Consider the following 19,117-nt stretch of genomic DNA (forward strand, 5'->3'; position numbering starts at 1 on the left):
CATCCCACACTGCAGAGCAACTCTAATCACAGATCCAAAGGACCACTTTTGTAAAAGTATGCTTTTCTTCTTATTTTGAATCTATCCTTCTAAAAAAACATCCTTCCTTGAGTACTGTAAACTTTAACAACTTGCTCAACATAGACTAAAGTTCTTCATGTTTGAGGGCTCAGGTGACTTTTCCATAAACTTTGTGGAATAGAAAAAATACAAAAATATAGCATGCATTAACAACTTCAGCCAGGAAACAAGACAAGGCCCTCTATCCATTTAGCCTAAGATGAAATTTGCAGTTGCATGAACACACAAATTACAAGTTATTCTGGGACAGATAAATTCAGTGGAATTCAAGTGGAATCAAAATAGTACTGAAAAAATTAGAAGAAAAACCCCAACAAAACAAACCAACTGGATCACAATTAAAAAGGTCAAAAATTTATTTTTCCTTAGGGCATAAGAGGCATTGTAAACAAAATACCAACAAACAAACAAACAAATCACAAGTCAATTCTTACAGTCTGCAAGCATTTGAAGATAGAGTACCCTTTTCCCACCTCCCCCCAAACACTGCAAGCCTGCTCAAATGGTAACAGGCAACAATCCTGGGCCCTGAAGGTCCAGGGAGTTTTTACATATCCCAAGCTGGGACTAAATTTCTCATGTAAGAAGGACACTGCATCTGTTTTATCAAACACCTAAAAAAAAGTCGAACAAAATATAAATATTACAGACAAAGATCAGATTTAGCACCACCTTTGGTCCAAGCAATCAATGAACTGGGAGATGACAGGTACAGTTTGTTTAGCAAGTCCTTTCTGCCTGAGTCTTTGAAAGCATTAGAGGTTCATATTGCAAGAACTTGTAACTTCTCTGAGAAAACACTTGTCAAATTCTGGCAGTCCCTCACAACCTCCCAGGGTCCTGCACCCAGGTCAGCAAAGGTCACTCGGAGTGCTTGGCTGAGCCCTGTGGGACATGGCAAACACTGGCCAAGGGTCTGCTCCTGCTCTGGCCCAGCAGAGCTCTGACTTCAGGCACAGAGCAGGAAGAGCAGTGACAGCATCCTGAATTTCCCTTTCCACTAACATTTGCCCCCCTCCACCCCCTGTGAGATGCCAGGGTGGGTGATGGCAGATGCCTGGAAGGAGCTGAAGTTGCCTCAATGCAAGTTATTTCAGCATATCTGGAACATGCAATTCAGGAGTTCTTTTATCAGTTGTAGTTTACTCCAAGGCCTTTGTAGGCTCCTCATTTCCAACACACACATGCCCATCAGACGCATGGCTCTGAATTTTTGCAAAGAGGTGTCACTGGCCAGCACCAGTGTATGCCAGGACACAATCACAAGGACCTGTGATAATCCTAGAAGAAAAATTAGCTTCATAAAGCACCTGGCCATATTTTATGTTTCTTACAATTTCCTCTCCTGTAAGTGTCCAGAACTCAAACTGTCTTCTCCTTTCCTGCAGGAATTTTTGAGCAGTCCTGATTAACCCTTATTAAATGCTGTTCGGTTCCAAAATAACATCTCTAACAAATGCCTGTAGAGAAATGCTGAGATCTGCTTTTAGGCACAGTAATCTGAAGTCTTTGTTCTGCATCTTCACATGTACAATTTCCAAACACAGATGGTGTTATTCTCTGTTGAGACACCCATGCCAAATTTCCACCTTTACAAATACATTATTCAAATTTCCCAAACAAGCACTTGTTTTTACTTCACTGCTTCAGAACACGCTGCTCTAGGGGAAAAATCCCCAACCTCAATTGCTTCACATTGTTTTGCAGTTCTCTGAGCAAGCAGTTGGTCATGGCACAGAGAGGAGGGCAGCCCCTCTGAGTGCATTCCCTGTCCCACACAGGGCACTGCCACGAGGACAGCTCTGAAATAGCTCTGCACTGGGCACTGCAGTTGAGTAAAGTCTGCAAATCTGAATTAAGGGGGAGTTTATGCTTTTCACAGCTCATTCCTCCCACCACTGTCATACCCAGAGCAAATGAAAACATTGTACTATGATGATTTCATCAACTCTTCCTGGGATAAAGCCACACTTCTGTTGTCCCAGTCACAGAAACAGGCCCCCAGTACCATATGTATCAGCTAAATCCTCACAGGTCCCAGCTAATTTGTGCTGAAGCCTGATGGAAATTTCTAGAGAGTCATTTGGCAAAAAGGAGATCTGTGTTTTCCTCACTGCTAATGCATCTTTTGTGTTGGCCCACAGAAAAGTTGCTCATTTTGTTAACTAGTACTGTAATGTGCATCCAGTCTTTAGAAATGTTTACACACCAACTCAAGGACTGGTCACAAAAAGATCTGTTTTGTGCCAGTTCAGACAGACTGGGGTGTCTAATCCCTCATTAACAGTAACTCTTACCATCAATGGCAAAAGATGCTGTTAAGTGCAGAAAGTGTCACTTTTCTGGCTTTCAGTTTTACTGGGATGACTGAGAAAGCCAAATTTTTTTATCATGCATGTGATTGCCTGTTGTAGGAAAGCCTCTCATAGACTCAAGCACATCTGGACTTTTGCAGGAGCTGTTCATTGTACAAACAGTTTTATCCAACTGGTCAGCATCTCAAGTTCATTAAACCAAAACTGAACAATGCTTGAAGCTACAGTTATTATTTCTGTCCCTAGCTCACATTTGTTATGGCATGCTGGGAATGTCAAGATACCTGTCACCTCTCTAAGAATTAATTCATGACCAAAAGCTTTAACATTTACATGATCAACAATTTTCACTCCACTGCCTTCAGTGGAGCTGGATCAGAGGCCACCACAAAATATGGTCCAAAGCTGTTATCACAAAAAAGGATTTCCCCAGACTCATTTTCTTCCTCTCTTAGTTTAACTTGCAACCCAAAACAAACTAAATGGTCTCCTGCCCATAAACTCTCTTAAAAAAAACCCCAAAAACAAACAAACAAAAAAAGCTCTCAGCTAACTCCTTCTCATATTTACTGCAACAGAAACCACACCAACTCTAGACTTTTCCAAAGCAGAACAGACAAATTGATTCCCATATTAAAAACAAAACAAACAAAAGACAAAAAAGTGTCACCAACTTGACCACACACACACTAAGACCAGCCACACATTTCTCTATCTCTGGTCACCGACATACTCTCCCAAGATTCCAAGCTCCACCAGGTACATTCCCACCACCTAACCACTAAAAAATGGAGCCCTACACCAACACAGAAATGACAACAGCATCTAGTTTTCAAGGTCACATGAAGAACATCAACCACCCAAGAAACCCATTGCAAAACTTCACTTAGACCAGGCCTAGATCCTTTTTTTTTTTTTTTTTTCTTTTTGGTCAACTAAAACTTTGGGACAGCAAACCTCTAGGAGCTTCCATACAGACATGTGCCTCTGCTAATGCAGAGCACAGTAGCTCAAACAAATTTCAGCCTTCCTTCATCAACAGGTTTAGGCTCCCAGTAACTCACTACCCACAGTTTGCAGAGACAATCTGGGCTAATTAACAGCTCTGGAAACAGCTACAGATGTACACAGGCACCTGAGCTGCTTTCAGCACGCACCTGGAGTTACCCACATCTGACCTTTAGCCTAAGCAGCAATCAATCAAGCTGCTGGCAGGACTTCTCCTGATATGATATTTGATACTGAGCCTGAAGTGAGGAGGCTCACCTACATTATTCTCCCTAAACACTGCTAGCAGAGCAATAAGCACTGCTGTCTGCAATTAAATCTGCACTGAAGGAACAGCACTGACATCATGTGCAAGTCAGCCAGACAGCAGAAATGCACTTTGTACACTACTGACCCCAACACTCACTTCAGACCCTCAGTACAAAAAAGTCATTGTAATGCTACACACACTTAGCTTTTGCAATATTCAGGTTTGAACTCATCACGAGTAATGAGCAGGACTTTACAGCAAGCCTGTTCAGCATGACACAGAAAAATTCCTCCTAGTAACTGGAAACAGAATTAACTTCCTCCTCCCCTGAAAGTCCAGGACAGGAAGTAGTTAAGTCACCTATTCACTGAAATACTTTATTTTTAAAAAGGTTTATTTTTCTTTTCTTTTTTATTTGTTCCAGTTTATTAATTTCTACAGACTAAGCTCCAGTGACTGCACTATTCTTTTCTGTCCTGCTTCAAGGGGACAGAAACAAATCAAATTAATGTGTTCTGGGGGACCCAGAGTCAGGACAGAATTCAATGTCCCTCTAGTCATCACCCAAGTAATAAAGAAACAAAATCCCATCATCACCCAAGGGTGATGATGGGATTTTGTTTAGTTATTACTACTTCCCTGGTGACCCAGAAGCAGTTCAAGAACAAGCTTTCCAACCACAAAAGAACTGTTTGCACAAAGAATGCTGCCACATTGCTTACTTTTCAGTCATCAAATACAGAGTCAATAACAGCTTTGATGGGGAATATCTGGAGAAACATGAAATATTTATCTAAATATTAAATGTTATATTTTAAAAAATTTCTTACAGTGCCAAGTGATTCTCCCTTCCACGCATTTTTCTCCTCCACCAAACAGGGACCAGGACAGGTACCATTGTAACCAAATAACCCCGAGGATCAGGGAAAGGTCACTAAAGCCAACATTTTTCCAGAAGCACTGCTAGCACTGGGTTGTTCCTGCCAACATGGACAGGTCCAGAACAGCCATGCTTGCCCAGACCACCAGCTGAACCTCGGTGCATGCAAACTCCCAGATACACAAACTGCCTCAAGTACAACAAGCAGATAACCTGCGTTTGTCTTCTCTTGGTGGATAGGTGGCTTCAGGATACAGATTATCATAGTATATTAGGGACTGAAAAAAATCAACTTTTGTCAATAACAAAAAATCCTGTCACAGAGCAGTGATGTATTTAAACCATCTATACAGAGAAAGCACCTGCAGTGTCAGACCAAATAATTCATGGCCTTATTAGAAACATCTTTTTCCTCATATTTTATCTATCTCTCCCCCTGCCAATATAGTTACTTCTAATTTCTTTTCTAATTTCATTCCAAATGATCAACATAATTCCCATAATTTTAATTCAGTAACAAACAGGAGTCTCAACTCAGGACAGTAGTGGCTTATGCTGACAAGAACAGGTCTGTAAAACGCCAGTGTGAAGCTTTAAACCAAATTTATTTATAAAAAAACCAAACACAAAACAGAAAAAAAATTGCACTCTCCAACTAAAAATCAACACTACCTTGATGCAAGAACAAATGAAGAACATAGTTGATGGGACCAGCCCAGCCCTGACAATATAAAACGGGGGAAACTAATTAGTTCTGACTGTGCCAGCCGTGTCCGCACGCAGTGCGGCGCAGCTTCCGCGCCAGGAATTGCTGCAAGGGCACCCAAGAGAAAAGATCTCCTCGTTCCACCCTTGGCACACCCTGCAAAACTGACACCCCAAAGCAGAGTTACGGGTGACTTTTCACAGACACCTGTGCTTTGCTCCAAATTGGGTCCTAGATGGAGGAGGAAAAGCAGCAACAGCAACCTACATCCCAACCCTAAGTCAGCTGACTGGGGGCTTCTGGATCCGGCCTTATGTACAGTACTTTATTTGAAAATTACAGACACACACAACAGACACGACTACTGAGCAGCAGAGAGGGAGAGAAAGAGCAACACAAGCACTGGGCAGCGTCAGCAGAGGCCATCAAACAGTTCAAGTGTGCGGACACATTCCCCATGCATCATCGCAGTGCTGGTCCCTGCTTCTAGCAAGCAACAAAAAGCAAATGAAAGCAAAATAACTTAGACAAACATAAGCTCTCAGACCATCATACTGGTACTGATGGCAGCTATCAAACACTGCACTGATACACAGCACTTCACTACGTGGCTAAATAGCATCTGAAGCTGACAGAGAAGGAGCTGCTGGTGACGGAAGAGCACCAGCAAATAGCAGCAAAGCTCCAGCTGGTTTTGAAGAGCTGCAAGATTTGCAGCACAGTGGATCATGGCAGAGCAGCACCAAGGCTAAGCAGACCTGTGCACCCTTTGGAGGTGTAGGAGCAGAGTGCACAGAGTGTGCTTGTGCTGAGAACGGTCCATGCTGAGCACCCACAAGGGTCTTCTGTCAGTGTAACTCTACTGATGCTCGTGGGCCTCTTGCCAGACTGGCAAGAGCATGTGAAGAATTAAGCTGGCTCCTCAAAACCAGATTCCTAATTGGTAAAGTATTAGAGGTTTTCCAAAATCATGTGTTTGATACTGTTTCAGTCCAGCTGCAGAATTCAGTTTTTCTGTTTGAATGCAAAGGTCTCTGGTAATATTAAGGCTTTTCAACAAACTTAAGAGCAGCAGGACAAAAATTAAGCAGAAAACTGAGGTACATCTCTCCAGAGTAATGATCTAGAGCCACAGGAGATGTACTTTCCAGAGCTCAGAGAGTCAAGTGCTCTGGCTTTCACATTTCTCTTGCACCTTACAAAAATAGTCCAGTTTTTCAAAGGTAGTAGATTTTGCTGCTACCTGTAAAGTCACATTATTTCTGACAGATGGAAGCTCTCCTTCCATTCAAATAGAATTTAAGACAATACCTCTTTTGAAGAGCAAAGTTTCTGCCCAACTTTATTTAGGACCTGAGAGATCCACCTTTGCAAGCCAAGAAACACGAAATCAATATCCAAAACATCTGTGAAATTCTGCAGGTGAGAATTAACCTAGATAAAAGGGAGACTTTTTCTTCTTAGGTTAACAATAAGGACAGAAAAGTAAGGACCTGTGTAAAAACATTCCCATAGCTCTTGCAATAAATACAAGTAACAATGCAGTAGCCAAACTTGGGACTGCACCAGCAGAATTGTTTTCCCTTCTGAAGCTACCACCAAATCTGAAGTGCAACAGAGGACGTAACCAGCAGAAACAAACCAGAAGACAGAATCATCAGAATCATGCATGGATGACACACAGAGTGTTTCAAGCATAGCTCAGAAGTCCTGTATTGATAAGGATGTTAATGCACATTCTATACATAATCCTGGCAACATGCTGCATAGTCCTTATACTTCCACTAACAGGTGGTACTTGTTTATGGAAAGCAGCCATTCCCAACCCAAGCCACCCCAGCTGTCAGTCTCTACCTACCCAAGGGTCCTGTTTTCATCCAGTTGCCCCCTCTCCTGAATTTCCCCTTCCCTAAGAGTGCATGAATAGAGAATTGCAAACATTTCACACTGCACGTTCCACTCCAAGTCCTGGATGAGGGGCCTGTTTATTCTATGAATATTGCACTTATCCACTCATTGGATTTGCTTTTTCTCAAGAATGCAGAATATTTGGGAAAAAATAGAAAAAATAGTAGGATACAACACAGGAAAATATGAGTTATTAACAAGCTAGCTATGAAGATCTAAAATTAAATAGTACTAGTTCTATTCTGTTAATACTAGGAATATGAAAATAATGAATGCTTTATCAAATTCCCTTGTTTTTCATATAAGATAAAAGCAGTAACTTTCTTTTTAACTGAGGAAAGCAATGAATATATATTACAATAAAATATGATTCATTAAGATCTGAAAGTGATGAAAACAATTATATAATGCCTTCGTCAAACTTTATAACATCATAATGGAAGGAGTCTTTGGGGTACACATCCACAAGGGACAAATGCATTTTTTAGCTATACCCATGCAGGTGTGAATTTCCATTTTGAAGAGTCTAGGTGCCAGACAATTCCAATCTTTCCTTATTGTGTATTTGCTACTATTGAATGCATCAATTAAAAAACTTCCTGTTGACACATCAGTTAAGTACCCCAACGTGTGCCCATCATCTCTTTTATCTTGAAAGGTCTGGCTTGCAAAGGACTGGTACATAGGACTACACTCACCCATTGTATGGGGTGACAGCTAAAACAATGAACAGGAATTGCCTCCCATGGGGAAGGACTCCTAACAAAATGCATGACGTGCTGTTATGAGAAAGTGTTTTGAAAGGGGAGACAAGGGAAACCAGCAAATAAACTTTTCAGGCATTATATAAACCTCAATAACGAACTCAGAAGTGCTCATTATTATTAAAGTTGCAGTATACAGCAAGACACAATTTTCACATTCTTTAATTTTGTTCTCTGGCATTGGAGTTCGGAATTTAGGCTGGTCCAAATTCAAGACTTTTTGGAAAATACAGAGAGTGGGTGAGAGCAAAACAGCACGAGCAGCTGCCTCTCCCCCCAGAGGAGGGCCCCCTTCAGCTGCAAATGGCTTTGCTCAAGCCCTGCAGACTCTTAACAATCTGAAAGAGAAATTTAAACAGTACTATTGATTTCTGCATTGAGTGTTCACTGAGGTGTACATTACATTTAAATATTGCTCTTGATCCAGTGTCAGTTCTGACAAATTTAGTAAATAAAAGGCAACATTAACATTTTTAGAAAAGAGCTAAAACACTTCTAGCACTACACTGCCCTCTGAGTACTCTGCCAGGTTTTCCTGCCCTGCAGTCAGCTTTTTGGATGTAGCTTATTAAGGCATTTCCCTCTGTTTCACAGCTAAGAGTGAAGGGCTTGCTATTTTGGGTATCAGTAGAACTGACCACAACTAGCTGCTCACTGATGGAAAAAATAATTATTTTCCTGATATCTCTCAGTTGAAAGCATCAAAAAAAGGGAGAACACCTCTGCGAGAGATGCTATGACAATGGTAAGACAGGAGTGGGAAAAATTGCATTGGGAGTATTTGTTTTAAAAGCGCCATTTTAAACACAAGCAGCCCAAACAACTACCAAGTGAAGGGAAGCCCAAATGGAAGCTTTTCCACCAGGGTGGAAGCCAGCATGCCAAGTGATGGCCAACAACAATTTCTGGCACCAAGTAGGCCATCTACACCCCATCCTTTTTGCTGGTACAGGTGAGGGCAGAGAGAGGCCACAAGTGTGGCTCTGCAGCCCATGCCAGAGCTGTAGAAGCAAGCCAGCAAGATGGAACAGGAGCTGTGGGACAGACGGACGTCTGTCTCAGGCAGATCCTGAAGTCTCCTAACCTGAGCCTCACGGAGAACTTGCATCCACCAGGGCCAGCCCTGTGCAAGGCACATGGCAGCCAGGCACTGGAAGTGTCTGCCAGAAACACTTGTGCCACCCCACACCCTGCAAGGACTCCTGCAGCTCAGAGGTGCCCAGGGCTGGGCTTTGCTGGATGCAAATGTGAGTGTTTCCAGTAGTCTGGGCTCTTCTGTCTCCTTGCTGCTCTTCCCTCCTTGGATAGGGGCTCGTGTCAGACCATACCATACTCAGAGAATTCAGTGGCTCAATGCAGAAGATCTGGGAGCTGTGCTTTACATCCCGCCAAAGAGATGACCTAGTGGGAATGTCTTTAAACAAAACTTTAGAATATTTTAAATAATAAGTTAATTCTTAATAAATATGTGCTTCAAGAAAATGATAATTATATACTGCACCTTTAAATAATGCACTTAGTTCTCTGCATTGGCTTCCATTTTGGTTTCTTTTATTGTTAAAGTGCATTAATTCAAAATAATGAACCACTTCCGCATCATTATTGTTAAAATAAATCATAACATTAATACGAATCACTAAGTCACTACTATTAGTACTGCAATCTAGCAGATAACTCTATGTATTGCTCTATTTAATACTGTCCAGCAGAAGAATATAATACTTCTATTATAATCTCACAACAGCTCCAGCAGTCTTTTATGGCTGCTACCTTATTAGTACAACTAAAAATGGGGAAAAGTATGAGAGACAGGGCCACAATGTCTCAGACACACATCCAGTGGGATGAAGCTAACTGGACATACCCTTACACATCGCATGGTGAGACATTAAGGTACAAAAGGACCCCGCACTGGGACATGAGCTGTTGTGCAGTTACACCTCCTTCTCCTGCCACCACAATTTAAAGGGATCCCAAACAAACAGCCTCCCCTCCCCACCTGCACGCAGAGAGCTGCTCGAACCACAGCACTGTTTGTAGCCTGTAGCTGTGGCACCTGGATGCTGTTTCAGCTACCAAAAGGACATCAGCCACATTAGCTGTAGGCAACTCTCTCAGTGTTATCATGGAAATTAATAAAACCCCCAAACCACACACACACACATACACACAAAAAGAAAAAAAAGAACAAAGGAAAAAAATGAAAAAGACAAGAATAACATGTAAATTTCCTATTTTTTTTGGCAGTGAAACATCCCCAGTAACATATGGTCGTCTTGTGCTGTTTTACTCAGCCCCTTGATCCCAGCTATTTTGAAGCCTTTATAACCTTTAACATCCAAGCCAAATCAGTATGAAACTCTGGTGGAAAAAAGGACATGTAATGCTTTGTGTAAACCAGTAGTGAAATGGTTTTCTCCCCCTCCCCCCATCTTCCCTTAGAACAGTTTTACAATGCTGCCTATTATTTAAAGGAATTAGATATTGAGCTTGAGTGATTAAAAAGGCCGTTTAAGAAAACCCCCAAGCATGACTTCCTTAAGCTCAGTAGGGATTTAGTAAATTATGTTTACTGTACAAGGCTACCTCACAAATAATTCCATGTTCCTAGCCTCTTCAAATGGGTACCTCTTCCATTTCACACCCCACCTACACTGTGTGCCACATTTCAAAGTACGAGTTAGTAAAGTCAAACAGAACTGGAACTAGAAGAGGCAGCTTCCTGGTTAGATGCATTGTAGACCAAATTGCTTTGATATGAAATCTCTGAGACTGATAAGCCCAGGTCCAATTTCCAGTACAAATGTACTCTTTGGATTCAAGTGGGAACAGAAACACATATTTGGCTCCTAGTTCAGTTTTAAGTCTTTTCTGGTAAAACCAGACATGCACACTAAGAAAATACAGTAAACCCAGAAGCACAGAAATGACAAAAACAAAACACAAAAGTAATTCCCCCAAAATATACAAATTATGTGCAGACTGAGTTTGATGGCTTTTTTTTTTCAACTCATTGTAAACACTGATGTTGCAGAAGGTTACAAATTTTTCTCACTAATATCTTGGTGGGCCCTGCCAGCAATCAGCACCCTTGGATTTTGAACCAGAGGGCAAAATAAGAATAAACACATCTGACAGCTTTGTCTTTAGTGTCTTAAGGGACTTTGTTGACTTTGATAACTTTTGAGAAACCTAACTCTGGGAAGAGAATCAACCAGTGTCACCTGGCAGGAGTCAGGCACAGAACCAAACATGAAGCCTACACAGCAACAGACGTGTTTAAGCAAGGGGTTTGTAGGTTTGTTTATACAAGCACCAGTAGGCATCACTGCCCTTGAACACCTGAAATCCCAACTCAAAGAACAAGACAGAATGAAAGGAAACAAAAAGCCCCCAACCCACACCACCTGACGGCCTTTTCCGGTGAGTTAGCCGTAACAACACTGAAGTCAGAGACCAAAACTCTCCACGGTGAAAAGGCTCCAACTCTGGACCTACCAACTGTTGAGTAGAGTAAAAAAAACAAAACAAAAAAACCAACAAAAAAAGTGAACAACATCTCCAAAGGATTAGAGTCCCTCTGTGTTTCAGAAACTTTCATTTGCTTCTCACTTTAAGCTGTGGAAAAGCATCCAAAATTCTTGGGTATTCCACGTATTGACAAAAATGAGGAGAAAGGGAGCCAAGATTGTAAAACAGTTTGGCACAGAACTCCCCAGGTAGATGCATGTCTATTTCTCTCACAAAAGGCACACATTTGGTTTCCTATCAATGGGAAGGATGGGATGTCATACCCTGTTACACATACAAGATTATTAACAACTTCACAAAAAGGCATTTGACTATGCTGCATCTTCCTTGTAGTTGCTTACAACATGTAAACCCCACAAACCTCTCCAGAACATGGCAGATTTGTCCTCATACAGACTCCTTTGTACAAACTGGAGCACAGGAAAACGTCTTTTTGTGTAGCAATTGTTTTTTTCCACATGTACACAGCAGGAACAGTATAAATTAGGGAGGTTAAAGATATTGCAACATTAGTTCTTTTTCTCCAAATAATTTGAGGGCACCCAGCCTTTGAATGGCTTCACACCATTCATTATCTGGCAGTACCACCAGCCATTTGGGTTCCTTTCAAGGACCTCCATGCAGACACCTTCCTGAAACCCCGCAGTCTCCTCATCCCCTTCATAGTCCGCAATGGAAACATAGATGTCCTTGAGATTGTTGTGGATGAACTGGGATTTCTCAATGGGCTTTGGCCTGACTGTGGACACAGGGATCCCATTCCTCTGCGTGGGGAGGTTGGAGGTGGTCTCAGAGCTCTCTGTGCCCAGCCGCTCCGGCTGCTGTCCCTTTGTGTCACCGGGCTGCGACCACGCGTTGCTGAAGGAGGAATTCCGACGGACGGTCCTAAGTTGATCTGTAGCTGTTAGAGACTCATTTCTGCGCAAGGAGCATGACAGGTTGTTGTCCTTTGGTGGTGGAGACACAAACACTGACTGCGGACGGACAGCAAGTTGCCTCACACCATTCCTCATTTTAACTGGCCCCGATGCTTTGGAAAAGCCACCAGGAGGTTTGCTTGGGATGGGTGGTGTTGCACGTTTGCTCTGGTTGATGGTGTTCAAAGCCTGAACCCTCTTCTCTATCTTCTCTAAACTGTTTGACTTGTTTTCATTTTTCCTGTTCCTGGCAAAAGAAGAATCAGTCTCTGCTGATGTAGTTTCTCGTTGGTTATCAGGGAGAGCCAAATAATGGGAAGGAGCCCAGCCTTCCATGTCTCCATACTTCAGGTACCACCATCCACTGGCTTGCTTTTCCAGCACTTCCACTTCTACTCCTGCAGGGAAGCAAATTTCAGAATCCTGTACCTTTTGGTAGGAGTCAGTGGTCACATAGAAACATCTGGAGTCATTTTCTTGCTCAGTTTTGGCAGTCTGGCTGGAGCAGAAGACGCCACGGGAAGGAGCTGTGATGACATCAGCCGAGCTTCTCCGAACAGGGTCATCCTGGTTCTCAGCTGTGCGGGGGGGGCTCGCAGACTCTTCACTTCTTGAACCTTTGAGTCCACCTCTGAGCTGCCCAGTTGGCCTCAACTGACGCCTTAAAGTGCTAATATCCATCTTTTCTTGGCTCTGAGAGTCTGCCTTGCTCAGGAAGGGCTTGGGCCTAACGATTGGCTTTGCTCTGATGGAAGGACTCTGCCCGGGATCTTTCTTCATGCCTGTTCTTGGCACGCTACGTAAGCCGACATCTGAAGCTGATCTTGGTTTTGTCTCCTCATTCCTGGAATAGTGACATTTTCCGAGATCAGGCTGAACGTTTTTGTCTGTCTTGAGCTTCATGAGTGATGATTTCGGAGAGCTGGAACATGGAGAATTCCTTCGGATCAGGGACAGAGAGGAGCTTTTCTGAGAATCCGAATCCCCACTAGATTCTTTGTTGGACAAAGCATCTTCCACGTAACGCCTGAACCCCTCGTTCTCATAGATGGTTTCTTCTTCATGAGCAACTTCTTCTGAAGACTCTCCTACTTTGAACTTAGCTTTCTGAAGTGATGACACAGGTGAGGGCTTGAGAGGCTGAAACAGTCGTTTTTCAGGAGTGCCCTCTTCATGGTGACTTTCACTCACTTCACACTCCGAGTCAAAGCCAAAGGCAGGTACATCATACTCAGGTTCTTCGTATTTCAGCTTGTGGGGAGAGTCCTGGGTATCTCCTGAAGATACTGCTCCAGGAGTTGTTCCGTCTTCAGAGTCTTTTGGTTTACTGGGAGGCGCTGGGGGAGGAACCTTTGGGCGGGTTAAAGTACTGGTTCTTCTGTTCAAATTTGGTTTCTTTCTTTTGTCAATGTAAGACGCTGGAGCCCATCCTTCCTTCTCTCCAATCTGCACATACCACCAGCCACCAGAATTCTTTTCAATAACCTAAGAGGCAACAAGGAGCATGTTACTTAGACAAAAAATCTCAACTCACTGCTTCCCACTCCTCCCCTTCCAATCCACTCCCATGCAACAGATAAATATTACAATTTTTCCAGATACATTGTTAAGGCTCACCTCTGCTTTTTGTCCTCCACGAAAGCTTATGCCATCAGAGATGCATGACTGGAATTCAGCAATGGTGTAATATTCCACTTCCACGGAGGGTGGCTCTGGTGGCTTGGGTAACTGAAAACCCTATGGCAAATAGGATGCTTTGTTCATTTAAACCAAAGATACAGTCAGCTAAATAGCAGTATGAAAAAAAAAATTGCTTTTATTCACTAAGACACTTCCTTCTTCCTGTGCTGCTTCCTAATGCTAACTGCCCAGTTCCCCTGAGCTGGTATATGGATATGGGCTAAAAGAGAAAAGCCTTTCAACATATGCACTGTTCATGCTACTGTCACCTACTATTAAAAATGTAATAATCTTTACCTGAATAGTAAAATGTTGTACTTGTGGGTGATGAAGTGTGAGCTGCCACTGCAGTCACACTAAGAGCAGCCCATTTACGCTCAGATTTTGTCCAGAAAGACTCAGCTCTTGATGACATGCAGAAAATTGCATTGCAACAGACCCCTAACAGATTCTGTCTGTCATTAAATACACTATCTTAAAATGTAATCCCAACGAATTATTGCTCTGTATCTGCTGCTGGACTTTTTAAACAACCTGAATTAGTGAGTGATGTGAGCTAATGGGCATCTCTTGCAGCAACAAACAAGGATAATATCATAGACACCCTAGCTTAGCCCAGCTAAAATGCTAGAAGGGAAGGACTTTACTGCTTGATCAAAACAATTCCAGTTCCTCCCCATAATAGACCCAGAACCTCTAATCAGTCCCAAAACAACCTTTGTAAAGGCTCTATGAGAAGTGGGACACTGCTATTTACAGCTATTCTGGCAGCATAGCAGACTCCTCTAAAAGCTAAGTGCCTTTACATTAAGCTGCCACATTTTAGAATTTGCTACAATTATTTTTTAAGGTGATAAATGGGAAAAGGGTCCTTTCAGGTATTTCAATATTAAAAGCTTTTCAGATGAGCACAGTGCTCATCTGAGGGCAGCAAGGTGAAGCTGCACAGCTTCTACACTTCTCTACTTAGGGCTCTGTGAAAGAACCACAGGTCAGAGCATCCACAGACAAACACACGACAGACAAAGACACAAAATGATACTGAGCCATCCATGGGAGAAGGGCAAATCACATACTGTGCTTTATTCTCCTGCTCCTCTATTTCTATGATACCCTTTCTGTAACTAACAGCTCATGTTTCATCACGCACAGCATGTGGCATTTCACAGAGAGTGCATCTCTGCACCTTAGGAACCGTGTCTAACAATGTTATAATTGGATGTTTCTGCACTATAAATGCTGAAATACAGCAGAAGCACAGCATAATAAAATGCCTTCAGATAATAGGATGGTTTGGATTAAAAGAAGATAATTGAAAACAGCAGATATGCTCAGGGTTTCACATATAATATCACTGTTATTTTTAGCATGGGATTAAGTGTCATAGTCTTGCCAAAACAAAGTCTAATTGAAAATCATGCAAAGAAAAATAGGAAAAAAAATGCTAATATGCTGTTCATGTAGTTTGTTAAGAAGCATCTCTGGTGACAGAAAAATTAGAAGTCGCATACGGCTCATAAAGGGCACAGCAAAGATTAAACACTATGTATTGCCCAGATAAACAAGCTATTAGTATGACTTTTTGTATAAATACACTACTAGTATTTATAGTTCCTATTGAAGATGACAGTTCTAACCTCAAATTGGTACAAACTTCCAGGACTCTAGCTTTGGGGATAAGAAATCACAGGGGGTCTCGTTCCTGCAGCACACATCAAGATTCTGAGCCACTTAAAACACGCACAAGAGTGAAGCTCAGCCACCTCACAGGGGGCAGCAGTGGAAGGAGGGGACATTCCCAGTTGCTTAAGACAAGAGAAGGTCAGAAATTGCAGTCTGGGCTAAAGACACCCAGAAGACATTTAAACCTTCTGAGTCAGCCAAACAAGTTTTAATGCTCATGCACAGAACACAGCAGCTCTATGCTATTCTCCCTTCAGACCCAATTAGTTGGGGCAACATTTTGAATAACAGAAAACATGATTTATCACTAGGATGCCCTAAGGTCTGCTCAACACTTAAACAATGAAATGAACAGGCATGCAAATAAAGGATCCCTCCCACCTTGTACAGCTGCACAAAGTCTCACAAAGCACCCAGACACCTACCCACTGCTAAGATAAACCATAAACCAATACACACCAGACTGGACTCTCTTCGTGGGGGTGGTCTTGTTCTTAGATTTGGAGAACCTGAGCAGGAAAGGGACAAGGGAGAGTTTATTTAACTTTGCAAGTACTGCTAAACATGTTTTTCACAGCTCTCTGCTGTTACACAGTTTGAGAATAAAGTCAGTATTTGCAATATTTAAGGCATTTCTATGAAACAAGATAGGAAACTATGAGGGTATATTAGAAATACCAAGGTAGCTTAGCTATTCATCTCTGCTAAGCCAGCAATTTTAAGAGGAAATCGCTGCCAGAAAGCAGTGGATTGTATTTTCTGCTGGAACTGACCAGCTCCATTGGAGACTGGCCAACAAAGGACTGACTAATACCTATTTTTCCCCCAGCAGTAGAAGTAATTCACTAAACACTCACACTGTCCTCTCTCCTAGTATTTTGCCATTCCTTGCACAGAATAGCATCAGCATCTGCATTTTGCAGATAAAGCAGTAAAAACATTATAGCAACTTGCCCCCAGGAAAACAGCAGAACAAATGCAAGAGATGACACAGGTGGTCTCCTCAATTTGAACGTGCTATCACACAATCTACATTTTTGGGGTAGAAAGGCACATTTTAGAGTGTTCAACAGGTAGAGAACAAGAATTCATTGCAAGCCTGTGAAAACCTAGTCCACTTTACTGCCTTACTTATTTGAGCTCTTTGTGGTGCTATCCTTGCTATGGCTGGGGATCCCTGGGCCAGTTTGGAAGCCTGTTTGTCTGGAGTCATCATGGCATTGCCATTAGAGTCATTGCACAGGATGGGCAAACTGATTTCCTTCTTGGTGATGTGAGTTTCTGCAGACTCGTTTTCTACTTGAGCTTCCTTGTCAGTAGATGATTTCTTGTTCAGCAGGTTACTGATCTCCATGATGTTTCCTATGATTTCCACTGGCCCAGTTAAGTTCTTTTTCCTAGATGGAAGATCATCTTTAGCCTTCTTCAGATATGAAGCTGGGGCCCAGCCTTCTTTGCCCAGATACCTGGAGAGGCAAAAGGAAACACATCACACCAAGGACAGCTTTCTCATGCATTTCAGGTAGAACAGCTAAAGCAAAAGTGATGCATGAAAACATCAAACAAATTTTGCAGTTCTCAGACAAGATTTTGTAGTTTCTACTAATTTATTATCTATTGATTAGACATATCAAAGTCAGTTGAGCCAGCAGTGAACTGTGTAGATGAAAGCCACTAATCATCCTAAGGAAGGAGCCTTTCTGGAAAAGAAATAGTTACACACAAGGTAAAGAACTTCACCAGTTTGTTTTATGCCTCCCCTAGACAGCACTAGGCAAACTTAGTATTCTCCCACACAGCAAAAAAGCAAACTAGTAAGTAAAATATTTTTATAGTTTTTAAACTTCCTAGTGGTGACTCAAATTGAAAATGAGCTAAAATAAGGGTGTACAGCACCTTGAACAGAGAACCTGCACCTGTAGTTTAAGATCCTTGTGCAAGCCTGCCTCCCTGAAACTATAAAAAACACTGGCCCTCCTTCCATAATTCCCAGCTCTGCATGAGCAGCTTCCTGCCATGGAGCATGTGGGACACTTAGACTACTGCAGCTTCTTCTAGCACTGCAAGATCAAGAAACAATTTGTCTGAGGAAAAATTGCTTTGATGGGGACTCATTTTCCTGAACAAGCTAGAGGCAATTTGAAGAAATAAACTGGGAAATACGAACAGACACCTGAATCCAGTACATGTTTCTGAAACACCATCCTGAGCTGATCATGCTACACTTCAAACTGAGGTAATTCTTCTACAACTGGGCTTTAGGGAAGATTTTTTTTCTGACTCCTGCCATTCCTAACACCTCAGCAGGGATTTCAGATTACAATCAGACTCCAGGGAGGACCATGTGGATGAACTTTGCTTTCCCTAAAGAAACCCTAACTTGCTACAGTGAGAGGCACTGAAAACCTCCACTCTAATCTCTCAATATACAGTTCAAGTGCCTGCTCTGGGTAAGTGAGAAAGCAGGCATCATTAAAACCCTGATGCTCAGGAAATCTGCAGGAAATACAAGGGTTAAAATAGTAGGACTCTAAGGTTCTTTATTGAAAAGGGAGCCTCATTAGACAGCAGAGGAAAGAGCTGGGGCACATGGGATATGAGCAAATCATTTCCTGGCAGGTGAGCATCTCTGTCATGACAACACTTGGATTCTGAGGTTTCCAATGAGATTTCTGCATCAAATCTTATCCTGGTCTTCCTCACAACATCCACACACTTGAGAATGGCTCTGGGACTTTACAAGGAGAACAAGAAAATGCAGTGTAGATTTGATTCTCTAGACTTCTTTATTACTCTTCCTGTATAAAAGCAAATACAATTCTAGCAATGACTACAAGGATTTTCTGTCCAAAAATTTAACCTGAAGTTAATGCTCAGCAGTAGTTACCAGAAACTACCGGTTTATTTCTGCAATACCACAAATAAAAACTACTTAGGTAAATGAAATATGCTTACATTTTTTATTTTGGTCCTTGAATTTGTTAATCTTTAAGCCCTTTGAAGAATAACCTTGGAATATTCCTTAATCTACCCCATTTTATAGGTGAAAGAACTAAAACAACTCTTAATCAATTTGGCAAAGTCCTGACCCAGCAATAATTTTCATTTTACATCTTAAGAGTTGACTCACAAGTATCCTTCCTTCCTTTATATTCAGAACCTACTGCAGACATTTGAAACTCCATCCTAGACTCCTCCTCATTTCAGTGCTGCCAGCACCTCCCAGCTGTGCTTCATTCTCATGGGCTGAGGCTCAGAGCAGCCACAAAATGAAGGACATGGAGGCAAATAAAAAAGCTTTACTTGGCATATTGATACCAACTCGCCCTGCAGTCAGTCCACTTGGGCACCACAAGATTGTGTCTATTGCTGCCACCTGGAGACAAAGCAGGAT

General features: G+C 42.1%; 1 protein-coding gene across 8 annotated transcripts in view; it reads right to left on the bottom strand.

The window, feature by feature from the left end:
* Positions 1–413: 413 nt before the first annotated feature.
* The window catches only part of SH3PXD2A (SH3 and PX domains 2A), a 246,683-nt gene continuing 227,979 nt past the window's right edge, over positions 414–19,117 (bottom strand). For 7 of the 8 annotated variants that reach the window (XM_064431204.1, XM_064431202.1, XM_064431205.1 and 4 more), the window contains 4 exons: positions 16,855–17,189; positions 16,183–16,232; positions 13,978–14,097; positions 414–13,845 (listed from right to left, as the gene is read on the bottom strand). In XM_064431204.1, coding sequence (XP_064287274.1) covers positions 11,953–13,845; positions 13,978–14,097; positions 16,183–16,232; positions 16,855–17,189 — 2,398 coding nt within the window. In that variant the 3' untranslated portion in view covers positions 414–11,952. The remainder of the gene's footprint in view (positions 13,846–13,977; positions 14,098–16,182; positions 16,233–16,854; positions 17,190–19,117) is intronic. The other variant, XM_064431203.1, reaches the window with a different exon arrangement.

Source organism: Passer domesticus, chromosome 8 (genome assembly GCF_036417665.1).
Source record: "Passer domesticus isolate bPasDom1 chromosome 8, bPasDom1.hap1, whole genome shotgun sequence".
NCBI lineage: Eukaryota > Metazoa > Chordata > Aves > Passeriformes > Passeridae > Passer > Passer domesticus.